The 23,557-nt window shown below is 41.3% G+C and overlaps 1 protein-coding gene and 7 non-coding genes across 8 annotated transcripts; all 8 read right to left on the minus strand.

The window, feature by feature from the left end:
* Positions 1-78: 78 nt before the first annotated feature.
* LOC135344778 (alanine--tRNA ligase, cytoplasmic-like) lies at positions 79-23,500 on the minus strand. Its single transcript, XM_064542068.1, has 24 exons — positions 23,428-23,500; positions 22,551-22,736; positions 22,248-22,436; positions 21,005-21,150; positions 20,611-20,666; positions 20,279-20,414; positions 14,879-15,023; positions 13,314-13,459; positions 12,064-12,172; positions 11,448-11,486; positions 9,708-9,822; positions 8,552-8,676; positions 7,214-7,358; positions 5,826-5,995; positions 4,883-4,996; positions 4,104-4,241; positions 3,760-3,900; positions 3,213-3,325; positions 2,405-2,513; positions 1,808-1,933; positions 1,407-1,526; positions 1,102-1,188; positions 751-864; positions 79-418 (listed from the first exon to the last, which is right to left on the minus strand). Exons 1-24 carry the CDS (start codon positions 23,464-23,466, stop codon positions 248-250), a joined length of 2,979 nt encoding a protein of 992 aa, XP_064398138.1. The 5' UTR covers positions 23,467-23,500; the 3' UTR covers positions 79-247.
* Trnac-gca (transfer RNA cysteine (anticodon GCA)) lies at positions 7,437-7,508 on the minus strand. Its single transcript has one exon. It is a non-coding gene; the product is annotated as a tRNA-Cys (tRNA).
* On the minus strand, positions 7,586-7,657 carry Trnac-gca (transfer RNA cysteine (anticodon GCA)). Its single transcript has one exon. It is a non-coding gene; the product is annotated as a tRNA-Cys (tRNA).
* On the minus strand, positions 7,726-7,797 carry Trnac-gca (transfer RNA cysteine (anticodon GCA)). The gene has a single exon. It is a non-coding gene; the product is annotated as a tRNA-Cys (tRNA).
* Positions 7,874-7,945, minus strand: Trnac-gca (transfer RNA cysteine (anticodon GCA)). Its single transcript has one exon. It is a non-coding gene; the product is annotated as a tRNA-Cys (tRNA).
* On the minus strand, positions 8,023-8,094 carry Trnac-gca (transfer RNA cysteine (anticodon GCA)). Its single transcript has one exon. It is a non-coding gene; the product is annotated as a tRNA-Cys (tRNA).
* On the minus strand, positions 8,163-8,234 carry Trnac-gca (transfer RNA cysteine (anticodon GCA)). Its single transcript has one exon. It is a non-coding gene; the product is annotated as a tRNA-Cys (tRNA).
* Trnac-gca (transfer RNA cysteine (anticodon GCA)) lies at positions 8,311-8,382 on the minus strand. The gene has a single exon. It is a non-coding gene; the product is annotated as a tRNA-Cys (tRNA).
* Positions 23,501-23,557: the final 57 nt, after the last annotated feature.

The raw sequence follows: 23,557 nt of genomic DNA on the forward strand, positions 1-23,557 counted from the left end.
GGAACAGTCTTTAAACCTACTACCAAGAGTTCATAACTACTGCATATAATACCTATTCTAACACACTAGCTTGACAAATTAACTTTGAACACAAGACTCATCAGCATCAAAAATGCACAAAGCAATACAATGGAGTACTGATACACACTAAAGACATTATTATTATATGCGATTGTTTGTTGACTGGTAACAAAAAGAACTTACATTGATTTAACTCTAGAGCTTAAAATATACAATAATGTACATGTTAGGTCTTTGATGAGGCAAACTCCCTAGCAGCTTGAATGGCTTCTTGTACCTTGTTGACCAACGGACCAGAGGCTTGAGCGGACACGTTACTGCCACCACCCTTTCCACCAATCACAGGGGATACAGCCTTCACCCATTCGTTGGCTGCCAGACCACCCTCTGTCAGTACCTGCAGTGTGTAGAGAGGACATAATTTTAATTAATAGTGATATGCCACTCATACACATGTACATGTGTGATAAATAGCAGCTCGAGATCGAGATTTCTTTGGAAGCAATTTCCAAACACAGCACATGTATGTCATATACCACCTGCATGCTTGTGGTATTATCAAACAATGTCAGGCTTCGCAATCCCTTGGGAAATCCCCTCTGCATTGTACATGCGTATGTACAGTCTACATGACATGGCAGTGAGATAGGAAAAGGGTAACTAAGTACTACAAAGGAATACCTAAAGTATGTGAATACTCTGACCATTACTGGTACATTTTTCACTCACATTAGGCACAATGCAGAGACAGATGACTTTGTTGTTGTCATGGTCAACACTGAATAGCATAGCAGCTGTGTTGGGGGCCTGGGACTTGAACAGTTTCAGTGCAGCATCCAGAGCCTGCATTGAGTGGGGGTATAGGGTAGTGAGGAGTACAGTAAGGTGTGGATGATTTAGGGTAAAGGGTAAGGTGTGTTGTAAAGCAATAACTGAGTAGGGAGGGAAAATAGTGCAAAATTGGTGGGTAGTGAATGTACATGCATAGTGTTTACAATGTATATCACACATTTACTTGGTGGGCAGCAAGGGTAGTACACGTACATGTAGAACAAATGTGTGTCCGTTCATGGCCCTAACCTTACTGTGTCCAGCAGCTTCAAACACCTCCACCAGCACTTTAGTCTCACCTAGACCAGAGATGACCTCCTTAGCTTTGTCTAGTGCCTGCAGTAAAAATACTCGTTCAGTATCAGTCTACATGTACATACAGAAGAAAATGCAACAATCCAACCATAACTTCTTGCCAGAAGGCAAAAGTTAGATCACAAAGGGTCAACTTTTCTGTTGATTTAGCTCATTCGCAAACCGCAAAATATTCTAGTAATACGGCGTAAGATGCACTCTGGATATAAGCAAGAGAGATTATTGATAGAGGAGCTGACCTGTTTCTCCAGCTTGGCTTTGAACAGTTTGTCTCCGTCAATGACAAACTTCTTGAGGGTTTTGAGTGAGGCCCTCATAGCTTCCTTCTTCCACTGGGAGATGCTTGAAGAGGACAACTCCTGTAGATAAGTATGAGTGTGTGTGGGAGGGGGGGGCAATCCAATGATTAGTGATTTGGCTACTAGTGTAAAGAAATAATTATGTACTTGCCAAGTTAAACTACATACATAAAATTATAGTCAGGTTATACAAACAGGGATTGTCTTTCCCGCATGCACACATAGTGTTTACACATGTACACATGTAGTTTTATACTGAAAAGGATTACATCGAGTGCTATGGGTAGCTAAATATATAGGGAAGTTTATAGGATACATCTGCTATTTCACTAGTCTCTCACATCTCCCATGTCAGTGATCATCTTGTTGGCAGCTTTGTAAGAGATGTCTCCACTGGACTGGCCTTCTTTGATCACCTTGCACAACTTGTTCACCTCGTTGTCCAGGTGGGCGGCATGGCGATGGGACTGTGTGAGTGTGGGTGGAAGTGGTGTTGTGACTGAGTGTGAGTGTGTGTGTGGGGGTGTTACAGTGTGTGTGTGTGGGATGTGACTGAGTGTACACATTGATATGGTATGGAGGTCGAATTAAGGGGTTGGGAGTACAAGTACAGTAGATAATAAATACACACTATACGTTAAATGTGTATACATATTGGAAACAAAGGGTAGATATAACTAAGTGGGGAAGAAAGGGGGAAAGAGAGGGGATCGATGTAACACACATAGAGCACTAGTTCATGATAAGTAAGGTCACCATGCAAGCCACAATCTTGAGGTAACTTCGTGCTATCAACCTTGACCACTTGTTCACATACATGTGAAGTAAAGGTCACCATACAAGCCAAAAACAAACAAAAGTGGATATCTGTTCATCAAACTACACTGAACACTCCATGCACAATCTTAACTTTTCACTATCAACCATTGCTCACTCACATGCATCGAGGCCTCTCCAGTGAGAGCGACTATCCTCCTGATGCCCTTTGAAATGGCCTCCTCACTCACGATGGCAAACGAACCAATGTGGGCGGAGTTCTGGAGGTGACTGTGGGTAAAGAGAAGGATAACGTTTAGTGAAAATGTTTCGTAAATTAAAACATTATAAAAGCTAACCCTATTCCACATGACCAAGGACACACAACACACAGGTGCTGCTATATATAATCACTACGTACAGTACACACGTTTACTTATCAGCCACAAAATGTACGCACGCAGCAATGATTCCATTTGATTAATAGTATAAGTATACTAGAACTCTGGGACAGAGCTACATGTATATAACTTTCAAAATAGCATTGTTGTTTTTGTTCATTTGAATCATACATCCATCCATTCATTCATTTCAGCCGCACATGCATTCGTTCATTGAGTAGAACATTCAGCTACACATTGACTCATTCGTAACGTGCACACACGGTGGTAATAGTTGGGATAAAACGTGTTTATGACAAACTAAATATGCGCGAGGTGACTGACAGCAGTGGCCATGGGAGGCGGTGCTGCTAATTTCCTGCACTGATGTTACTCTAGCATGTTGGTGAGAGGAGGTTGTCATGGCACAACAAGCCCCAGAGAAATACCAACATGCACTAGCATTATGAGCTTTCTTGTTTAATGACACTTTACCTACCAATAAGGCCTTCTCAAAATCGACCCTGAAACAACCATAATTATGTATAAACCGGCAAGATACAAACCGTATGTTACAATAATCATTGTTTCAGCAGCTGTCTCCACTTACGTTCCTCCACAGAGCTCCACTGAGTTCTCGACAGCCCAGGGTCCAGTTGGGTCTTCGTTGATCTTGTCCACAGGCACTCCAATACTCAGCACTCGGACAGGGTCAGGGTACACCTGGGGTCAAACATAAAAGGTCAATACAGATCTATGGACGGTTAATTATGATCATACTCCTTTGAATACGCTTTTCACAAATCTTGCTTTCACTTTGGATATATACACCTGAGTGATCTTTGGAGGTGCTAACAGTATTAATCAGGTACCAATAACATAGAGATAAAGTAGTCTAGTGAGTTACATGTATACACGCAATTGTAAGTCTCAAAAAAAATTAAGATAGATACAGTACAGTGACCTCACTCAGATAAACCCTTAGCAAGATGTAAGTCACAGCACATAATTATAATGTGCCTTCTCTGCTCTCAACAGGTCAATTGCTACGCTGAACAATTTTTTCCTTCCACTTATTTAAGGACTATATACATTGTATAGTGTGACACAGGAAGTGTGTGCTACACAATGTACATTGTACCCATGCATGCACATACCTCCTCAAAGATGGCCCTGAGTCCCTGCACCTCCTTGGCGAGGACGAGAGGAGTCTGCTGAGCAAAGATGGCGTGTCGGGCCTCCACTAGACTCTGAACTGTCATTTCAGATTCTCGTATCTGGTCATTGTTTAGTGCTTTCTGTAGAAGGAGGTATACATTAACAGGGTACATGTAAGAAACAGAGCTCTAAAATGAACCTGAACCTTTAACTTTTACAATTACAGTGCCCGGTCAAGTAAAGCACACACAGGTAGCCCAGCATATTTTACAAATTATTTCTTCACTAGAGTACTTCCTTTGCTTCACGCACACACAATGTAACTACACCCCTACCCACCCACCTTGGCGGTAAAGTCAAACCTCAGTTTGTCTGGTGCCACTAGCGAGCCTCTCTGGTCAGCCTCACCCAGCGCCTTACGGAGGGCAAAGTTCAAAGCATGGGTCCCAGTATGGTTCTTCATTACACTGCTGCGACGGTCCTGTGGAGGGCGGGGCATGGTTCAGTCAAACTTAAACAATACGCACATATTCTAGCAAATAGCTAGGATACACAGGGGGAAGGGGGGATATCCCCCCTTAGCTCCACCTTTTTTTGCATTCAGGTACTAGTTGTATGACTGAGTGTCCATATAGCTGGCAATTTTACATACTATAACAGGGTATTGAAACAACAGTTGACCTTTTTTTAGCAACATTTTCTAGTTACTTTTCTTATTTCCCCCCTCTACTTCAAAATCCTGTATGACACCCTGGTACATGTAGCAGATGTTATAGCTTAACTAACAGGCAGCCAATAAAATCCAACAAAACATACATGTACATGTAACGGGCTCAAATTTATGAGTGTACATGTAAGAAGAATAAATGTGCGCGAGGTGACTGACAGCAGTGGCCATGGAAGGCGGTGCTGCTAATTTCCTGCACTGATGTTACTCTAGCATGTTGGTGAGAGGAGGTTGTCATGGCACAACAAGCCCCAGAGAAATACCAACATGCACCACAGCTTTCTTGTTTAATGATACTTACCTACCAGTGGCTAACTCAAGTTAGGTACACGACCCTTTACCATATTTTGGTGGGTAAAGGGTCATTACACACATAAGCTAATATTCACACTCACTGCATCGATGGTGCACTGTACTTTGTCCCCTACTCTGAGAGAGCCTTCAATGGAGCCCATGTGAAGGACGTAGCCACCTCTCACTTGGACGTCCTTCACAGCAAACTCCACATCCTGGGGACAAAGGGGTTAAATTAGCACATGTACAGTATGTGTGAAACAATATGCACAGTCAAGCATGAGCTTTAAGCTGAGAATAAATAGTAATGAGCTAATAATTTCTGTGCTTCGCTAATCAGTCTGGATTTTCACTTCCACGGTAAAAGTGCATGCATGGAAGAATGGACGTCTGGTAGTACACTGTATGAACACTGAGAAAGGATTACCTTCCAGTCTGGAGGTATTTAGAAGCCTAAAGCGACTGCTACGTACAGTATCCCAAGCGTAGCAATGGTACTAGCAGTTCTGAGCTGGGGGATTCTAAATACAAACAAAACAGCATATAATAACGCAGAAGCTGTAGGTAGTCATCGCATCACTATTATAATATCGTGCTCTCTTAATTAATTAATACTGGAATTAATAACAAAAATTATAACATTTTAAGGACCTAAACGTACGTCATGTTTATCAGTACAATCTGGTGTACATGCATGCCTACAGGCTACTGAAGCCCAGTGCTGGGACGGAGGTGCACCGCGTGTGTCCATAACAGAAAACCACACAATCCACTAAACACAACCAAATTCAGAGATAAGTGGACGCCATTATCTAACCATACCTACCTACGTGCATGTAAACAAAACACATTACATAACTTGCTAAGATGTGTAGTCTCCCTGGGAGACTAGCTTATCAATTTATATAGCACTTCTCAAATCTGGCGTAGAATTACAAAAGCTTGTACCACTAAGTATCTAAGATTTCAACCGAAGAGCAATAAATGATCGTAAGTCAATCGATCCTTTTACTCTACATAACTAAACCCCACCCATAAACACACCTCATCTCTGGTCTTTGTGATAAACCCAGTGTCGTAGACCTGGCCGCCCTGCTCAGCGTAGAAGCAGGTGTGGTCAAGTAAGACTCCCGCCAGCTGTCCATCCTTGATCTCGTCAACAAACTCCTTATCGTATCTCAGAGAAATCACTGTGGCTTCGCAAGAGCTGAACTCTGCAGGTAGGGAAATCGTTGACAGTTGTATATACAGCAAATAAAAATAGCAAATAAAATAGCTCTTAGACAACAGTGGATGCAATAAAATAGCTTCGAAAAATAAATATGAGCAAAGATAATGATATTTAAAGCCAATGCCCGTATAGCACGTTATTTTCAGGGAGCAAATGTTCGTGGTTGAGCAATATTAACAGAGTTTGTGGGATTATGTTTTTGTGGTTGCTGCTTTCACTGCAGGTAAAGGTAGTCAAGGTCGCTTCATTCGTGGGCAAAACATTGTGCTCAGGAATTCAACCACGCAAACCACGAATATTTTGCCCCGCAACCGCCGGTACTTTCATTTCAGAAACCCTACCTCACCAGGATCTTTATAATTATATACTTCTACGAGTCTTCCTGTGTCCCGCTGACGGACAACAGCTGTACATAGTGACGAAACCACCACTAGCTGCTACAGAGCAGGGATAATCATAATCATCGCATTTCTAACTCTATTAGACACACGCACGACATGATATCATTCGATTTGGGCATAAGAAATATGACAATGTTTACATGCACACACGAATACACCCTGCACATACTTGTACACATGTTAATGGATTATTGGATAGAATTGAATATTCGGTGACATTCCAAGTCAGTGAAGATCACACATAAACCAAGAAAATTAGACTCTGTAAGGGCATGTTACGGTACGTGTGCTGCTAGGATACACGTACCTACACATACGCACCTCAAAATAAACAGATTTCTACGATTTCTACATGCAATTAATACAAACAACAGGTGGCAATTAGAACGTTCGGGAAATTGCATCAAAAGTCCCTCAACAAATTCTATTTTCAAAATAGTGTCAGTGGGAGGAAGAACAGAGAATGATATCAGACCCGGCTGCTAGGAGCTACAAAATTGACCAATAACAGACGTTATATAATGTTGTCAAGGTAACAAGCGGGTGACAAGAGTCATGGCGACCCCTGAGAATCCATTGATATATACGTACTGTACTGAGAATCCATTGATCAACACAACATCGGGCACATAGTCGTTATACTATCAATGAGTACAAACTAAGTACACATTTCCTTCATCCACTAGATACCACTGCAAACTGCACAACCTTTAATTGGTGAAATCAAGGCTTGGTTCCAATAATTATATCCGGTCACTTACACGTACATGTAATAATTTCTTTTAGTACGGCCCACTCACTGTAGTCTCCATTGTCGTTAGAGGTGTACTCGTACTTGAACGAGTCGTTGGTCGGGGGAAATCCCTTCGTTTGAAGCTCGTTAATGGCATGGACGTCAAGGTTCAGGCGATCGTCGACCACACCCCCAGTGCCTCGGGCTATCTCCTAGTAGGGGAATAGGTAGTTCAATGAGTAAAGCAATACGTTACACGTGTAATTATAAATTATGACAAAATGTAGAACAGGGGGCACCCGGACTCGAACCAGGGACCTCTCGATCTGCAGTCGAATGCTCTACCACTGAGCTATGCCCCCTGACACACTATGTTGCCAGCATCACTAACATCCATCACCACACGTGTAAATTATGTGACAAAAGGCAAAAATAGAACAGGGGGCACCCGGACTTGAACCAGGGACCTCTCGATCTGCAGTCGAATGCTCTACCACTGAGCTATGCCCCAGAGGTTGCCAGCATCACTAACATCCATCACCCCACAACTAATTATGTGACAAACGACAAAAATAGAACAGGGGGCACCCGGACTTGAACCAAGGACCTCTCGATCTGCAGTCGAATGCTCTACCACTGAGCTATGCCCCCAGACACACTAGGTTGCCAGCATCACTAACATCCATCACCCCACAACTAATTATGTGACAAACGACAAAAATAGAACAGGGGGCACCTGGACTTGAACCAAGGACCTCTCGATCTGCAGTCGAATGCTCTACCACTGAGCTATGCCCCCTGACACACTATGTTGCCAGCATCACTAACATCCATCACCACACGTGTAAATTATGTGACAAAAGGCAAAAATAGAACAGGGGGCACCCGGACTTGAACCAGGGACCTCTCGATCTGCAGTCGAATGCTCTACCACTGAGCTATGCCCCAGAGGTTGCCAGCATCACTAACATCCATCACCCCACAACTAATTATGTGACAAACGACAAAAATAGAACAGGGGGCACCCGGACTTGAACCAAGGACCTCTCGATCTGCAGTCGAATGCTCTACCACTGAGCTATGCCCCCAGACACACTAGGTTGCCAGCATCACTAACATCCATCACCCCACAACTAATTATGTGACAAACGACAAAAATAGAACAGGGGGCACCTGGACTTGAACCAAGGACCTCTCGATCTGCAGTCGAATGCTCTACCACTGAGCTATGCCCCCAGACACACTAGGTTGCCAGCATCACTAACATCCATCACCACAATACCTTCCAGCAGGCACATAAAAATCTCAGGATTTGGATCACTTGGTCCTATCACCCAGTGCTAAGTTTTGGATTTATCTATGCAAGTTAGGTATTATAGCATAAAAAATAACACCCGAGGCACACCTGTGAGTATTGCTTAGCAGCCTGGAACTCTTCCTCGTTGATGGATAGTCCCATTTCCTCGGCCATGAGTCGGGTGAGGTCGGCAGGGAAACCATACGTGTCGTAGAGACGCCAAGCAATGGCACCTGCAGAGAGGGGAAAGGCAATAAGGTTAACAATAAAATTATTAATGGGCAATGAAGTAAATACTTACAACCTACATGTACCAAAGAAAAATAACATTTGGTGAGGTACATGTACATAGCACAACCACCGCCACCAGTTTTCAAGTGATTATTCGAACATATCAAAACAGGAAACTAATAATCACAGTCGATTAATTAAATATGCACTGTTATTATTGTACAGGAAATACAACTGGCCTCCATACATGTACCATATACATGTAGTTACCACATAGCTAGTGCATGCTTCAACGAAGGGGAGAGGTGACATAATTAATTGACATCAATTATAGCCAACAGATCATTAACTAAACTAACATATTCAAGAAATACCTAAACGTTACCAAGTTACTACATGCACAGCTCTATTTATAAAAAGAAAGATTTACACCTGCTAAATAACATTCCATATCGAGTTAGATATCAACACAAGACGTACGTCCCCACGCTCGTTATGTCTGAGAGTGGGCGTTATCAAGGGTACCTCAAACACCGACAGAGACGCTTGTTGAGCAAAGAAAACAATATCAACTGCTGGTCAATAGTAACTTAGACAGGGGGAGGAATCAACAGGCAAAGGAAAAACACATTTAGAGCCGATGATTTACTAAACACTATGAAAAGAATGTTTATAACTACAGTGGAAAAAACCTACGCATGACGTCGCAGAAATTTAGTCCAACAAACAGTTCTAATCGTACACATCAGCTCGGTGTACGACAATCGAACATTACATGGGTTTAACGTTTAATTTGAAGGATCGACCTATGTACATGTATATGTATGTATTTACATTATGCACATACCAAGAAATTTGTGACAGCTTAGTTAAAGTAATCGGTTTTGCTGAAATGAACAGCTACAGCTAGGTGAAAGTGCACGCGGTTGTGTATAAACTGTAATTGCTACCTTGTGTACATGGTTTACAAATGAGCAGATGCTATTCACATAAACATGCCCTGAAATTAGTTTTCATTCCAATGGAGTTGTACCTGGCATGACCTTTGACCCCGGTCCAAGTTTCTGCACCGTCCTGTCGAAGACCCTCCTCCCACGAGAGAGCGTCTTCAGAAACTGCTTTTCCTCGTCGTTTATTATCTCCATCACCTGTCGGGGTGAGTGTGGTTATAGCAACCGTGTTGGGCAGTGCGAATACAGTACATTTATTTACACTATGATCTATAATTTATAGTTAATACATTCTTGTACAATCAATGGCATTGTGAGTGAGTTAATGCGGACAGCGTGTGCGTGCGTGGGTGTGCCAAGGGTGTGCTTCATAGCTTTGGCAGAAACCCCACTGTCTAAACTAACCATAAATAGACACTCCACCAATTCTCATGAAAATGGAACAACAAGATACTACTCAACACATTCTAACTAATAACGCATATGCCAAGTTCCCAGGAAACAAACGAGGGACAGCTGCTACAAAACAAGCAAAATGTCATGTACCTTGTTAACCAAGACAATAGAAAATGACATTGTAGACATAACAAATTATACATGTTGTACATGTACGTACGACTCTATGAGAATGGATGCCCGTGAACTATTAAATTATAAAAATTAACAGACTTGACATGCAACACCCAGGGAGTAAAGTGCCTCAGGGTAATGGCTCGTAATAAATAACAACAATTAATGTCATGTACAAAAGGATACACACGTATTTCAGAGCTCGTGTCTCGTTCAGCAACTAGTATATTAACGCTTCATTGCTTTACGCCTCAGGGTATTAACGTACACAACAATTAAAGCAAGCAGAGGCCTTAAACTAATACATTTATATGCCAAGTTCCCAAGGAAAATATACCGAAAACACGCACGTACTGCAAAACAAAGGAAGTGTTACTGTGTTGAAAATATGCACATCTCCTTATCTGGACAGTGGAATTTGTGAATACCAACTAACAAACAGGAAAATGCCACCATTAAAGCAATCTTTGAGTGGTTTACCCCCCACGATGATAAACAATTTATTGCTAAAATGGACGGAGTGGGTGTCTATAGTTACTGAATCCAGCAGCTGCCCTATCTTGATAAACACATACAAATTGGCAACAACCAGCGACACGACTGGCCATCACTCTTTGACTCTTAATTGGCTAATCCAATTTAGTGTATGCATCAAAAGTACGCACTTCTTCAGAAGTTTGGCCCTAACTAATAAACGCTAGTAATATACTACCGCAAATGGAGAACCTTTGAAAATACGTAGACTAATAAATTTAATGGTTTACAGGCAAAGTATTCGCTGGGAGAAAGAAATATTCATCTTAAAAGTACATGTATATCCTAAGAAGCTTTCAAGATAACAGACAAACACAGCCTCATATTTGGTTACTGCTACATGTAGCTACATGTTGTTGATCGAGGTGATATGATGTCAACCAATTGGAAGGGAATTTATAACGCTTCATGAGTGGGCGGTGTATGCATTCCTCGACTGCACGCTAATTACATGGTAACCAAGTTACACGTGGACGTGTGTGTGTGCATGTGGAATGGCACAAAAGAGAGGCATTTTGAAAAACCAGGTATAGTCTTACTAGAAGCGGTGATTGAACATTTAACATGAACTTAAATGTATCAATTGCTATAAATTCAAGAAACAAGTTAATATGTAACTAGGAATGCCTGAGTCCACACACATACATGCACATGTAGCTGCTGCATGCGTCCTTGTTCGTATCATGTGATGAAGATACAATAATAATACGCATACTCACCATCTCGGGTTCCTTCTTGACTTCTGGGAAAGATTCACCCTAATCATGAGAAAAATGTCAATCACGCATAATAACATAATATAGACAGTGGTATATGAATTCCAACCGAGAGAAAATGTCGCACTTTTGCGAATTCTGCTGTTCATGCAAGAAGCCATACACTCATTGAGAGAATAGAAGGTACTCTAAATGGGTGTATCACATGTCCGAATCCCAGTACAGGTGTTTTTGTTTTCAGGTTGTGAAACTGAGCACTGTCAACAAACTATCACCAATAGTACTGTACGTGGCTTCAAGTAGAGTACGTAAGAACTCCCTCTGGTGCAACTAAAATCCATCCTATAATTCCTGCTGATGATGTACAACATAATAATACTGTGCAACTAACTAATTAGTTAATTAATTAATTAATTTATGGTCACCGTGCACTCTGATAATCATAGATATGACTGGGAAAAATCAGTAATTAATCCACCATGCATCAACACAACATCTTAATGGACGACATTCTTCATAATTTTCCGTCGCTGCGCTGTGTTAGTTCATAGAAGAGGCAACAAATTCTAAGAAGTATACTCACAGGCCTGCAACTCAGAGCCAAATAAATTATACGCACCAGTATCTCCACGACAACGGGTACGAGGCTGGCAAACATCCCTGGCTTGGCTCCCAGCTTCTCAGTGCAGTAGCGAACACCTCGACGAAGAATACGACGAATCACATAGCTGCAATTGAGGAGGGGGGGGGGGGGTTGTTGGATTTTGTGAATCTTATCAATTATTAGTAATACTGAGTTGGTGGGAAATCAAACATCAATTAACAGGCACTGTTCTAGATTTAATCGCAATGGGTGGAGGGTGGGGTTTGCAATTTCAGCCATAGTGACGAGACTACCGACCAGCAGAAAGTCACTGGCTTTAGTGCTAGTTAAATATAGACTCTTACAAATGACATTCATCCCACAAATACCAGTCGAGTAATAAGACACCTAATAGACCGGAAGGACATCCATGCACACAATTAGTCTGAGCTCGCTAACAATACACTTAAGAGGCCCATGTATGTCCTGTGTTAAGATCAAAGACATTTTTTGTGCTCATTTTTTAGACCTACAAAGATACAGTTGGTCTCCATGCACAGTCATGCAGATACATATAGCAACAACAAGATAATGAAAGACTGCCACTAATTACTGGCAGCTGACAAAACTGAGTAATTGTTGCTGAAACTCAATACGTACATACAGCGCATCATGGTACATACAGTGACTACACGGTTTATAGCAATCATACAGGCAAATACAATACTTTCACACGGAGAACTAAAGCAAAGATATTAGAGTTGCAAAACTACTAAAAAACCAATCAGGCTTTTGCACGAAATTCATAAACAAGTGGGACGACTTAGTGTAACACTAAACAGTGTAACATTCCATTCTGATCAATAGTCCAAGCATCTGCCCTCGGGCAAAATACAGCAGCGTAGCTCAAATTTTAGAGGATAAATATTTACTACATGACGAGGCTCGTAATTACCCAACAGTTGATAGTGTTACAAGCTTATTAGTGGGCACACAGTGTCTCATACACACCACTATAATTGTTCTCTACATTGTACAATGACTGCTGCACCAGCAATAAACATGGGAAGAATTCACACACTTGGAGAAATCAGTTGCACAACTCAATACAGTATTAACCAAACTTACGCTTCTTATTTACAGTAACTGTTACAAAATTAATGTGCATTTATGATCAAACTCCTCACATACGGTCACCCTCACATCACACACTCCCCACTCACCCTCTCATCACACACACTCCCACTCACCCCTTCATCACACACTTCCCACTCACACTCCCTCACCCTCTTCCAGTTCCGTCCGGCTTGCCCCCATCAGACATCGCTATGGTTAGTGTCCTAATGTGGTCGGCCACCACCCGATAAGCCATGTCCACTCCATCCACATCATCAATGCCCACCTTCCCACTGTACGGACGCACTCCAGTGGCCTGCGGGGGTGGACGTCACATGACTCTTAAGCACATGAGTGTGTGTGTGTGTGTGTGAGTGGGTCTAAACGTTTACAGTGCCTAAAAACCACATCCTCCATATTGGCATGTACATGCAAATATTCCCCCTTGACACAGTGACACACCGGTAGTGAGGTAGGTACATGTAGGTAGGTGGGTGGTTTCGTGGCTACGAAGCTACAAATCACATTAAGTGGACACACGTGGCGCCCTATTGTCATGGTCACTGCTCAACCAGGCAAATAATTCAATTAGTGACCATTACTGACATTGACTGGGCAATTAGAGCAAATAGAGGCTGTAATTATTTGGAGTGTACATACACAATCGAACATGAACATAAAGTGAATCACTTCAACTCGAATCATCACTTGAGATACCAGAGTTAGCGGAATACTATGCACCCGGTAATCAAGAGGCAATTATTGCTCTCTTCTTGCTGTACCGTTTGTTGTGGCAATACAAACCTATCAAGGTAGCACACGCCCAAGAGAACGGGTGAGGGCTACTGAACTGAACTCCTTCTTTAACAGGAAATTACAGCAGATTGTGCAATTAATCTCGGCCTTGTATCCTTAAATTTATAATATAGTGAGGGCAGTACAAAGTGCTAGTTGCAAACTAGCATCTTTAGAAGTGATAAATGCCTGGGCTCGTTACTGTAGTACAGGAATTGTATTCATATTATGTTATGCTGATGGCAATCCAGCCATGCATGAGAATCAGAGAACAAAGCCAGGCCTGATCAGATTATAACCTAGTTACATTAGGGCCTATTAACGAGCTTCCTCCAAGAATGGCCAATCGTGTGAAGATATGCGAGTGACGTGCACACACACGCTCTCAGAATCGTGGCGCTCCATACAAATGCCAAGAATGCTGAGAATAATAAATCCAATTACATAGCTTATAATACGGCAACCCCTAAAGATCAGTTGCGGCAACAAAGAAAGAAATTAACGATTTTTCACAGATTATTTTCCAATTTTGGGCAAATGGTGTCAAATTACTTGTTGTATTGTCAGAGGAAACCCTCCGAGCAGTTGCACAGGTATTGGGAACAATCAGCTCACTTTACAGCAATTAGAGAAAATTAGAAGTGCTTGCTGTTTAATAAATAAGGACCACACTCACCACACTGTATTATGGTTAACCAATACATGTGTACACGTGCAACCACACAAAACATCTAGCATTCACTTTCACTTTGCTTGTGTGAGCCTCCTAAGGCTGCGAAGTAGATCAGACAAGGGAGGGGGGATTTGCTCATTTGGGGTTTAGCAACTAGATGACGGCTAGTACAAAGAATGTAATGGTATTGAACAATATTCACTCAGTGATGAATGGTCACAATGTGCTTCAGACCAATTGCTCACACTAGTAGATCAAAGCACATACTTTTTGAATAGTGTCAAAGAACGGGGAGAAGAGGTCCGTGTCATAGTTGGAGTTCTTGCCCTGGATGACTGAGGCGATCCTCTCGAGCCCCATCCCAGTATCAACGTGTTTCTTGGGTAGACCCTTCAGCTCTCCATTTGGCTCTCTGGGTGTGTGTGAGTGAGTGGGGGTTAGGGGGTTTGTGTGGGGGGTTGAGAGGGGGTGTGTGTGGGGGTTGAGAGGGTGTGTGTGTGGGGGTGGGGTTGAGGAGTGGGTGTGTGTGGGGGTTTAGAGGGGGTGTCATGAGTGCAGAGTACATGCTAGATTGTTTTTTGAATTGTAAGATGGTTGTTACGTGTAGTTTGGGCACTATGTAAGTGAGTGAGTGTGTGTGTGTGTACACGTGCATAGTTAAGTTAGTAGGAGCGTGGCTACAAAGCTGCATTTATTGAATAACGTTTTCAAGTATGGGATGACAGGTACACAAACACACTGCAAGATTAAGTCAGTACAGTAATTAGTCTGTGACTATTGGTCTGAATAGTTGGAAAACTGCCAGAGAAGAATGAATCTCTCAACGATGGAATGATGATGGACTCTCAATCAAATTAAACTCCCACGATAGGAAATACTATCCCCAAGCAACTAATTCAAACAACCCATATTACACTGCAAACAGAGCTCAATTTAACAACAAACACAGTGACTGTTACATCCAATTCCATTTCAATGAGTGAATTTTGAGGATAGATCATTGTTTTGAGAGGCACACGTGCAAAATCACTTACGTGTACAATGTGGTTTGTCAGCTATGTACCAACAGTCACGTATCAGGTAACAAACTAAGGCTTCCCCGTTTTGACTCCTAGCTCATTCATAGCAACATGCCCACCTCTATTATTGCACGTATAGCAACGTAATGTACGCAAAACCAAAAGTGGTCACTTACCCAAAGAAGGCTAAATTAAAACGGTCCATTCAAGAAACTAACTTCGTACTTATCGTAAGATTGGGTCAACAGATAATCACGTGACCAAAGCTACGTATGTATACACGTACATGTTGCACCTGCTTCTAATTCAGGCTATTACAGTTGAATGGCCACAAAAATCGATTTTCAATTCACTAGTGTCCTTATAATAATTATTATGTCAACAAATTGTATTTCATGCAGAGCTCACACGCAGATATACTGCTGTGAATGATAATTATATATACAATGTAAACATGATATCAGCAAAGAATGCTCGAGGCATTCCGTTAAAATAGCTGCATGTGTACATGCACGTCTGCTCCTCCCAGTTGCTAGGCGCCCATCTCTCTCAGCAACTAGCCACTTGTGTACTAGTACACAGATTAAGTTTGAATGAGAAAGAATGCAGACTGATTGAAAGAAGAACACTTGTTTTAGCAAACACCCCGTGCTTTGGTGTGACACTCTGTTAGTTGTAATCAAGTTAACATTACGTTGTGATTATCACTCTTGGCTAATACAACCGTGCAAATACTCTCAGCGTCAAAGAATCGCAAGTGTGCTGGCCAACGCTCACAAACAATACAAGCTGGCAGTCAAACTGGATTCCTGAGACACAAAAAAAACTAACACCATATGCATATAATGTAGTTCAAAAGCAAGCAAAACAAGTAAAGCTCATGAGCAGACGCTTTCTGTATAAGGCAACCCTTTCTAATTCTATCAAATACAGCTAGGCTTGCACGACCCTTTTTACTCAATCCAGAATTTGTTTTTTACTATGTCAATTGAAGTGATATTATACAGTGTGCTTTGCTCTAGATACGAAAGGTGACCATGCAAACTGGTACGGATACAAATAAATATAATTATTTGCTGCTTCAGCTAAACTTAATATTCTAATAAAATTAATGATTTAGTGGATTGCCTATACAGTGTAGGTACTATACTCGTATCTATACTCGTATCTATGGGACTTTGCCCTGTACTCCGACACTCTTTACGCAACTGAACACAGAAAACAACAAAATGTGACACACGTCCTTCCATGGTTATTATATCGCCCCAAATATCGACTCTGCAACATCCTTCAGAGATAACTAATACTAAACCGATGATCTGATATATTTAGACTGCACGCTCCCTAATAAGCAGAAACAGTGGAAGAGTAAGTCATCCTGTTGTACCAAGATACAAACATGTTGTGTTGCATAATGTAATGGAGGCCATTGTACACACCCCGCATTGCATTTGCAGTATCCAGGAAACTAAAGAGATATGCAAAACAGGAAGGTTAATTACCACCATGTTAGGAGATCGCTATCACAATAAGGGACGCAAATACCAAATGACTTCAATTGTATTTGCTAATATATGCAGTTGTTTAGAATACTCGGCCTGAGGCAAAAATATATTTATCTTGCCATGACTACCCTCAATACAACAGTTTGCATAACGACCACTGTCACTTTCCAGGTCATTACCTTCCGATACAAACAGTGACCGTACATGCATGAAATGATGATACTCATGTTCCCTTTGAACGTATGGTGAACTATAATATTACTATTATTGGTCGCAAATTCATGGAGTTGAATTTCCAGTCCAACAAAGTAAAGTATTTCATATCTGTCCTAATAGTTGTGAGAGACTCCATATCTCAGGGCAAACTAATCACGTAGGCTTGGCAAAATAAACAAAATGGAGCACTATTCAGTCCAACGAAATGTATTGACACTATTTCATTGTAATTGGAAGTGCAGACAGCAAACAGTGGTATATCTAGTTACAGCAGGTGCAGCCCATAGTGCTAATAGCCCCTGGCAAGGATGATGGGATGCCTGGGGGCTAATAGAATGGTGGGCACCACGTGTGAACCAATATTCTAGAACACCACAACACCTGGCTCCGAGCACTAGTAAATAAATGATGCAATGTACTATAAGCTGGTAGAATGGGCACCATGCAATATCACTTTGCGACGGGTGTGAGCGCACTAATATGTATTCAGCATTCTTATTATTATTATTATTGCAAAATTTAATACGGAGAAACAATTACAACGGAACAATAACTGCACTCCTATATTATTATTTTGCAATTCTAATATAACAGCAAGATTCAAAGAATGTAATCCTTAGAGGAGAGGTAATCTCTACACGTTTATCCCAAAAACTTTCCGGAACACGTCCGGCTACAAACTTGTCTATAAGGCAACTAAAGAATATTAATACACAGAAGCAATGCATGCCGGGTCAAGGTAGCTACCAAATGAAGAGGGTAGGTAACTAAAAATGCTTTTGAAAATCCCAGGTTGATAATAATTATGGACACAGAGAAACCCTTTAAACTTCCTAAAACATTAATGACAATTTGACACCAAGTTTAAGGAAATGACAGTGAGCAAGCATTGTCAGTAGTTACCTTGAGGCCACTTTGAGTAAGTAGTTCAAGCATGTAATCGATGACTACCAGTGGAAGGTATATATCTTTCACAGGAGAGAGCAGCCATTTAAGTTGGTTAGGGGGAACTGACCCAGTTGATGTGGGTGAAGGATACTGTAGGAAACTGTGGTCTTCTGGTTTATGATAAACTGGAAGGTAGTGTAATCACATCATCAACATCAGTATGACCACTAAACCAGACACTGGACCTATAGCTAAGCAACACTTTGTCTGCAAAGGCCAAAGAATGGTTTGAGGAAGTGGAACTTATTAATACATGTAGCTAAGCAACACCGAGACCAGAGACCACAATGGTTTGAAATGGACCTTATTACAACACCACATCCTACAACAGGTGCACTTGAGGACAACCACCCAATGCAGAGATGTGCCCAATATTTTAAAAGTGGCGGCTATTTTCAATATCAATTCAACACATATTTAAATCTGCCTCTTCCGTTCCAATTTTTTGTCCGGTTGTTTCTTAGTAAAACAGTACTGTACAGTGTAACGCTGGCATATGTGATTAACAGGTGGTTAGTACATACATTTGTACATGTAGTACAGGAAAATCTCCTCGACAAAACTGGGAACCACACCCTTCCCAGCTACCGCTACCGACTAGTGTGGGCACATCCCTGGCAATGCACCGCACATAATAAGAGGTACAACTCATCTGTACGTACGGGTACTTTGTATTAAGTTATACTGTGCATGACCTTGCGCTACGTACATGGGATATAGGAATTTAAAATCATGCTATTACAACGAGAGGACAATTGCCTGTTAATTTCTGATTACAAGATCCAAGCAATACAGATAGAAAAAGTGCGTCATAATTGTCAGGTAATTCCGCTATTAATATATCATTAAGAGCACATAGTTTTACGTCACAAGGTATCGTTTGATTGAGTACAGATTCCACCGTGATTACTACAAACACACAAACATTACAGGTCACCGACCATTCCTCCGCCACAAAGCATACCGTCATGTGCACATTATCAGCCCACCTCCTGTCACGTTCGATTATCCACCCAATGAGTAATTCAACGGAAGGGAACTGTCCCTATACTCTATAATTACATTCTTAGCCAGCTCACACAAAACGAAGCCATATTGTAGACACTTCCTTGCTAGGCACATTGCTAGAGAGATATGTAACACAGGGACACACCCGACTTCTTTTTTATATTTGTTGCCTCCACTAAAGGAGAGTACCGAACACGTACAGAGAACCCGTTTATAGAGGACACTCTTGCATACACGTTACACAGTGGCTGTAATAAAGAGGTGGTCTGCTAATACAGGTTCAAACTACATGCTATGGAGACAAAACCCTACACGTGGATGTTGACCACAATAGACAAACAATTAAATTGCATACTTAGTACCATACTTAGTGAAAGAGGATGCAAGTAAATTCCAATCTTTCCTTATTTGCATGACGTCGTTACAATTGTAAAATATTTACGAAAGTGTTCCCAACAAAATAACACGGTTCATTCCAATGTGTACATGTACACGAACACACGGACCCCCCTGGGAGATGATTACATCATTGCTTCAAATGACGTTTGCAGGCATGGATATCGAGGGGAAATTCCTAACAAAATAGGTACATGCATGTAGTATAAGCTAGGGCTTTAGAAGTGAATACATTGTAAGACAAGCATGAGGCAAGAACAACTCTTTACTAGTAGCAGGGTTTCTAGGGGGGGCTAGTGCTTCCTCCTTAAACTTTTAATGCTACCACCTGACTACTATCAGTAGTAACATCTGTACAAGCAACTATAATTATGGTCGGCTTAGTGACATCACAGATACAGTAACTATAGACTCTGCCAAATGTTATTGCATGAACATCCGAATCGTTGCTACATTGTACATGTACATGTATAATTCTGCAACACCATGACGTTGCGACAATAGTGAATTATTACCTTTCTATGATGTAATGACGTACACTACAAATTACAGACTAGGATAATTTCTGTGCTAACCTGTTAAACTGCGTAAAGACGAGGTTCCATATCTCGAGGACGTCTGGGTGGTCCATGTTGACGAGCTCAGGCACTTCTCTGTCACCCACACGATCGTAATGGATCTCTGTACAAGGGCCACACGGACCCACCTCACCTGCACAGAGGGGGGGGGGGGATGTGTTAGCATGACAACATCGGACATCCAATGCATGGCAGGAAGTAAAGTGATTGCGTAACTATTGCAAGTGATGCAGCAATAATACTAACGATTGCAGTGTTAGCTATTTCTCAACATTGATACTAGTAAATATAAATATATTTTTTAATTATTGGCAGGCTCTAAAACTTACCCATTTCCCAAAAGTTGTCCTTACAACCAAAGGGCAGCAACCGCTGAGGGGGTATGCTGTACGAGGGGAAAGTTTGCACTGCGGTTAAATCCTGTACTGTGATATATATGAGGCCAAAGTTTACACTATGTTTAGACTGCTAGCTATGCATGTACCTTTTTATTATCCTGTGCACCAAAGGGAAATTAATACACGTTTAATTCCCACGCACACACACACACACACTCACACACACTACAGTATTCAATGTACACACGTATACAATTTTGACATCCGTGTGTACACAGTAACAGGATTTTATCCCCAAGCAGTAACGCTTCTTCTATATGCAAATGGGAATTACCTATCACATCCTGTGCACGAGGATTATAACAACAGCTGTTGAGTCTCTTACCCGATATTGAGCCAGATGTCCTTACACTCGAGGTCAGGGTCCAGTCCTTGACTCTTGTCCCCTCCAAAGTACGTCACGTACATCCTGTCTTTGGGAACTTTGTAAACGTTCGTGAGCAGGTCCCAGGCCATCTCACACGCCTCCTTCTGCAGGGGTGTGTGGGTGTGAATATAACAGAGAATTTGGGGATATTTGATCCCTTAACATAAATTATACACTTGCCAATAATTATTACAACGAGAGCCATTGATCATTTGAGGGACATTTGCAACGAATATAACACAGTACAGGAGTGAGTTGTGGAATAAAGGCTTATACGTAGCCATGGATACTATATTAGAAACCACACACTATACAAATGCATAATTAATGACCACGTTTGAGAGGTTCCCAGCTTACTACACATGTACGAAAGGTCAGGAATACCGTAAATGGCACTACAGTGACGCCCAAGCATAGTATTAGAACATCCGCATAGAAATGTTTTATAGCTATACACACAAGCTGTTATAGAGCTAGCTACAAATATCAGCTAAGACAATTCAAACTTGGATTAGCTTGACAACACAACAAGCTTTGTATTGTGCTCTTTAAGGCAGAGATTTGAAGACAGTTTTTGATGTTTTGATGCCAATAAACTTGTGAGTACATGTACATGTATGTACACTGTCTATTATAATTATAGCTAGCCTCCCACTCTTTACAGTTAAGTTGCTTTGTAGGCAAATCTATCCAGTCCACAAAAAAAGCTCACAAAAGCTATTGCTACAAGCAAAAGAATTAAACACTACTGTTTCAGCTAGAAATTAAAACAATGGAATTTCTTAAAATGGCAAAAAATATTCCAATTTTATGATTTGCAGTTAACTAACAAACTGTTGCCATCAATTTCAAGGCCTTCATATTTGCAGAATAGTGATCATTTTGTTAGTCACATATTTGTGAAGAGTGATAATCATTAGGCCTGACATGATGACACCTCCGTACATGCACGTACATTGTAGTGAAGTAAGCTCGACCAGTAATGAGTATGATAATTTTGATGTAGCTATTGCAGATTTCGTAAAATCATTGAAAATAGACCACCTAAACTAAAATCATGGCTATATAAAGATGGGGACCCATCCTGACAACTCATGTGACCACTAGGAATGTCCACTGTACATTTTAATAGACATAAAAATTACTACTTGTATTCCTTGCTGCCCACGCACTAACCCTAACCCTAACACACCACACCCACCTTGAAGAAGTCTCCAAATGACCAGTTGCCGAGCATTTCAAAGAAGGTGTGATGGTAGGTGTCCTTGCCGACATCATCCAAGTCATTATGCTTGCCCCCTGCGCGAATACACTTCTGACTGTTGACCACACGTGAGAGTTTGGCAAAGTCACTGCCGGGATCGACAGTGCCTTGGAAGATGGGCTTAAACTGGAGGGGGGGGTAGGTTTATGTAAAATAAAATTGATTATTGTTCCAAAAGTAGAGTTATTCGTATATACATGTACATGAGGTGCATGACCATGATAATCTTGATCAAGTCACCTGATTCATGCCGGCATTGGCAAATAGGAGGGTGGGATCGTCATGGGGTACAGTGGAGGAGCTCGGCACAAACGTGTGCTTCAAGTCCTCCCTCTCCACATAGTATTGGATGAAGATATCCCGTATTTGCTGGCCGGTCAGGGACGGGTCCATGGCAGCTGTATAACGTCGTACTCTTGAGGCTTGCTGAGCAACAAAAATATCGGTCTTACATCGTATCATGCAGAGCACAGATATTCTATCATTTTGCACCATATCAACAATTCAATCAGTATAAATATTCCAGAGCTTTTCTAACGCATGGTACATGTAAGAAATGTAAGAAATGGACGGTACCTTTTAGCGACATAATTATTCAAACCCAACTACATGTAACGCATGTGCATGACCTTTAGCACTTCATAACAATATTCATATGCACATGTACAACTATGTGAATTTGATTAAAGCTTACCAAAGGTGTAAGTAACTTCCAATCAGAATAAAACCTTTAATGCCAATTTTTATGATAAATATTTAGATTGACCAACTTGCAGTAGTTACTTCTTGACAAGACAAGACACTAACTTGATTGATTTTTCATAATTATACCGATCAAAGTTAAGAGCGCAGAGTTGTGTGACTTCTAAAGGACGTTCTGAACGTGGTTGTACAACACACAAGTAACGAGGCACATGTGTAAACATTAGAAAGTAACCTGAGTTAGATGTATACCACTGCACCAGTATTGTTTATTGTTGTCAAACTAGCAGTGCTAGTAAGAATACTTAATATTTATTCTAGAATATCTTAGAATAGACCTATATCATATTTAATATTGAGAAAATAACACCTAAATTCAGGTCCCTCTGTGAACCAATCCACCATGTCAACTCACCCAAGTCAGTTTCCAAGCGAATGAGACCCTGCTGAACATGTAAAGCTGCTTTCTTTGTCTCACAAGCACATGGCATTACCGCAGTTGTGTGGGAGGTACTTCCGGTCCTGCTTGGGATCTAGAGCTAGCC

The sequence above is a fragment of the Halichondria panicea genome, chromosome 12, assembly GCF_963675165.1.
Source record: "Halichondria panicea chromosome 12, odHalPani1.1, whole genome shotgun sequence".
NCBI classification, from domain to species: Eukaryota; Metazoa; Porifera; class Demospongiae; order Suberitida; family Halichondriidae; genus Halichondria; species Halichondria panicea.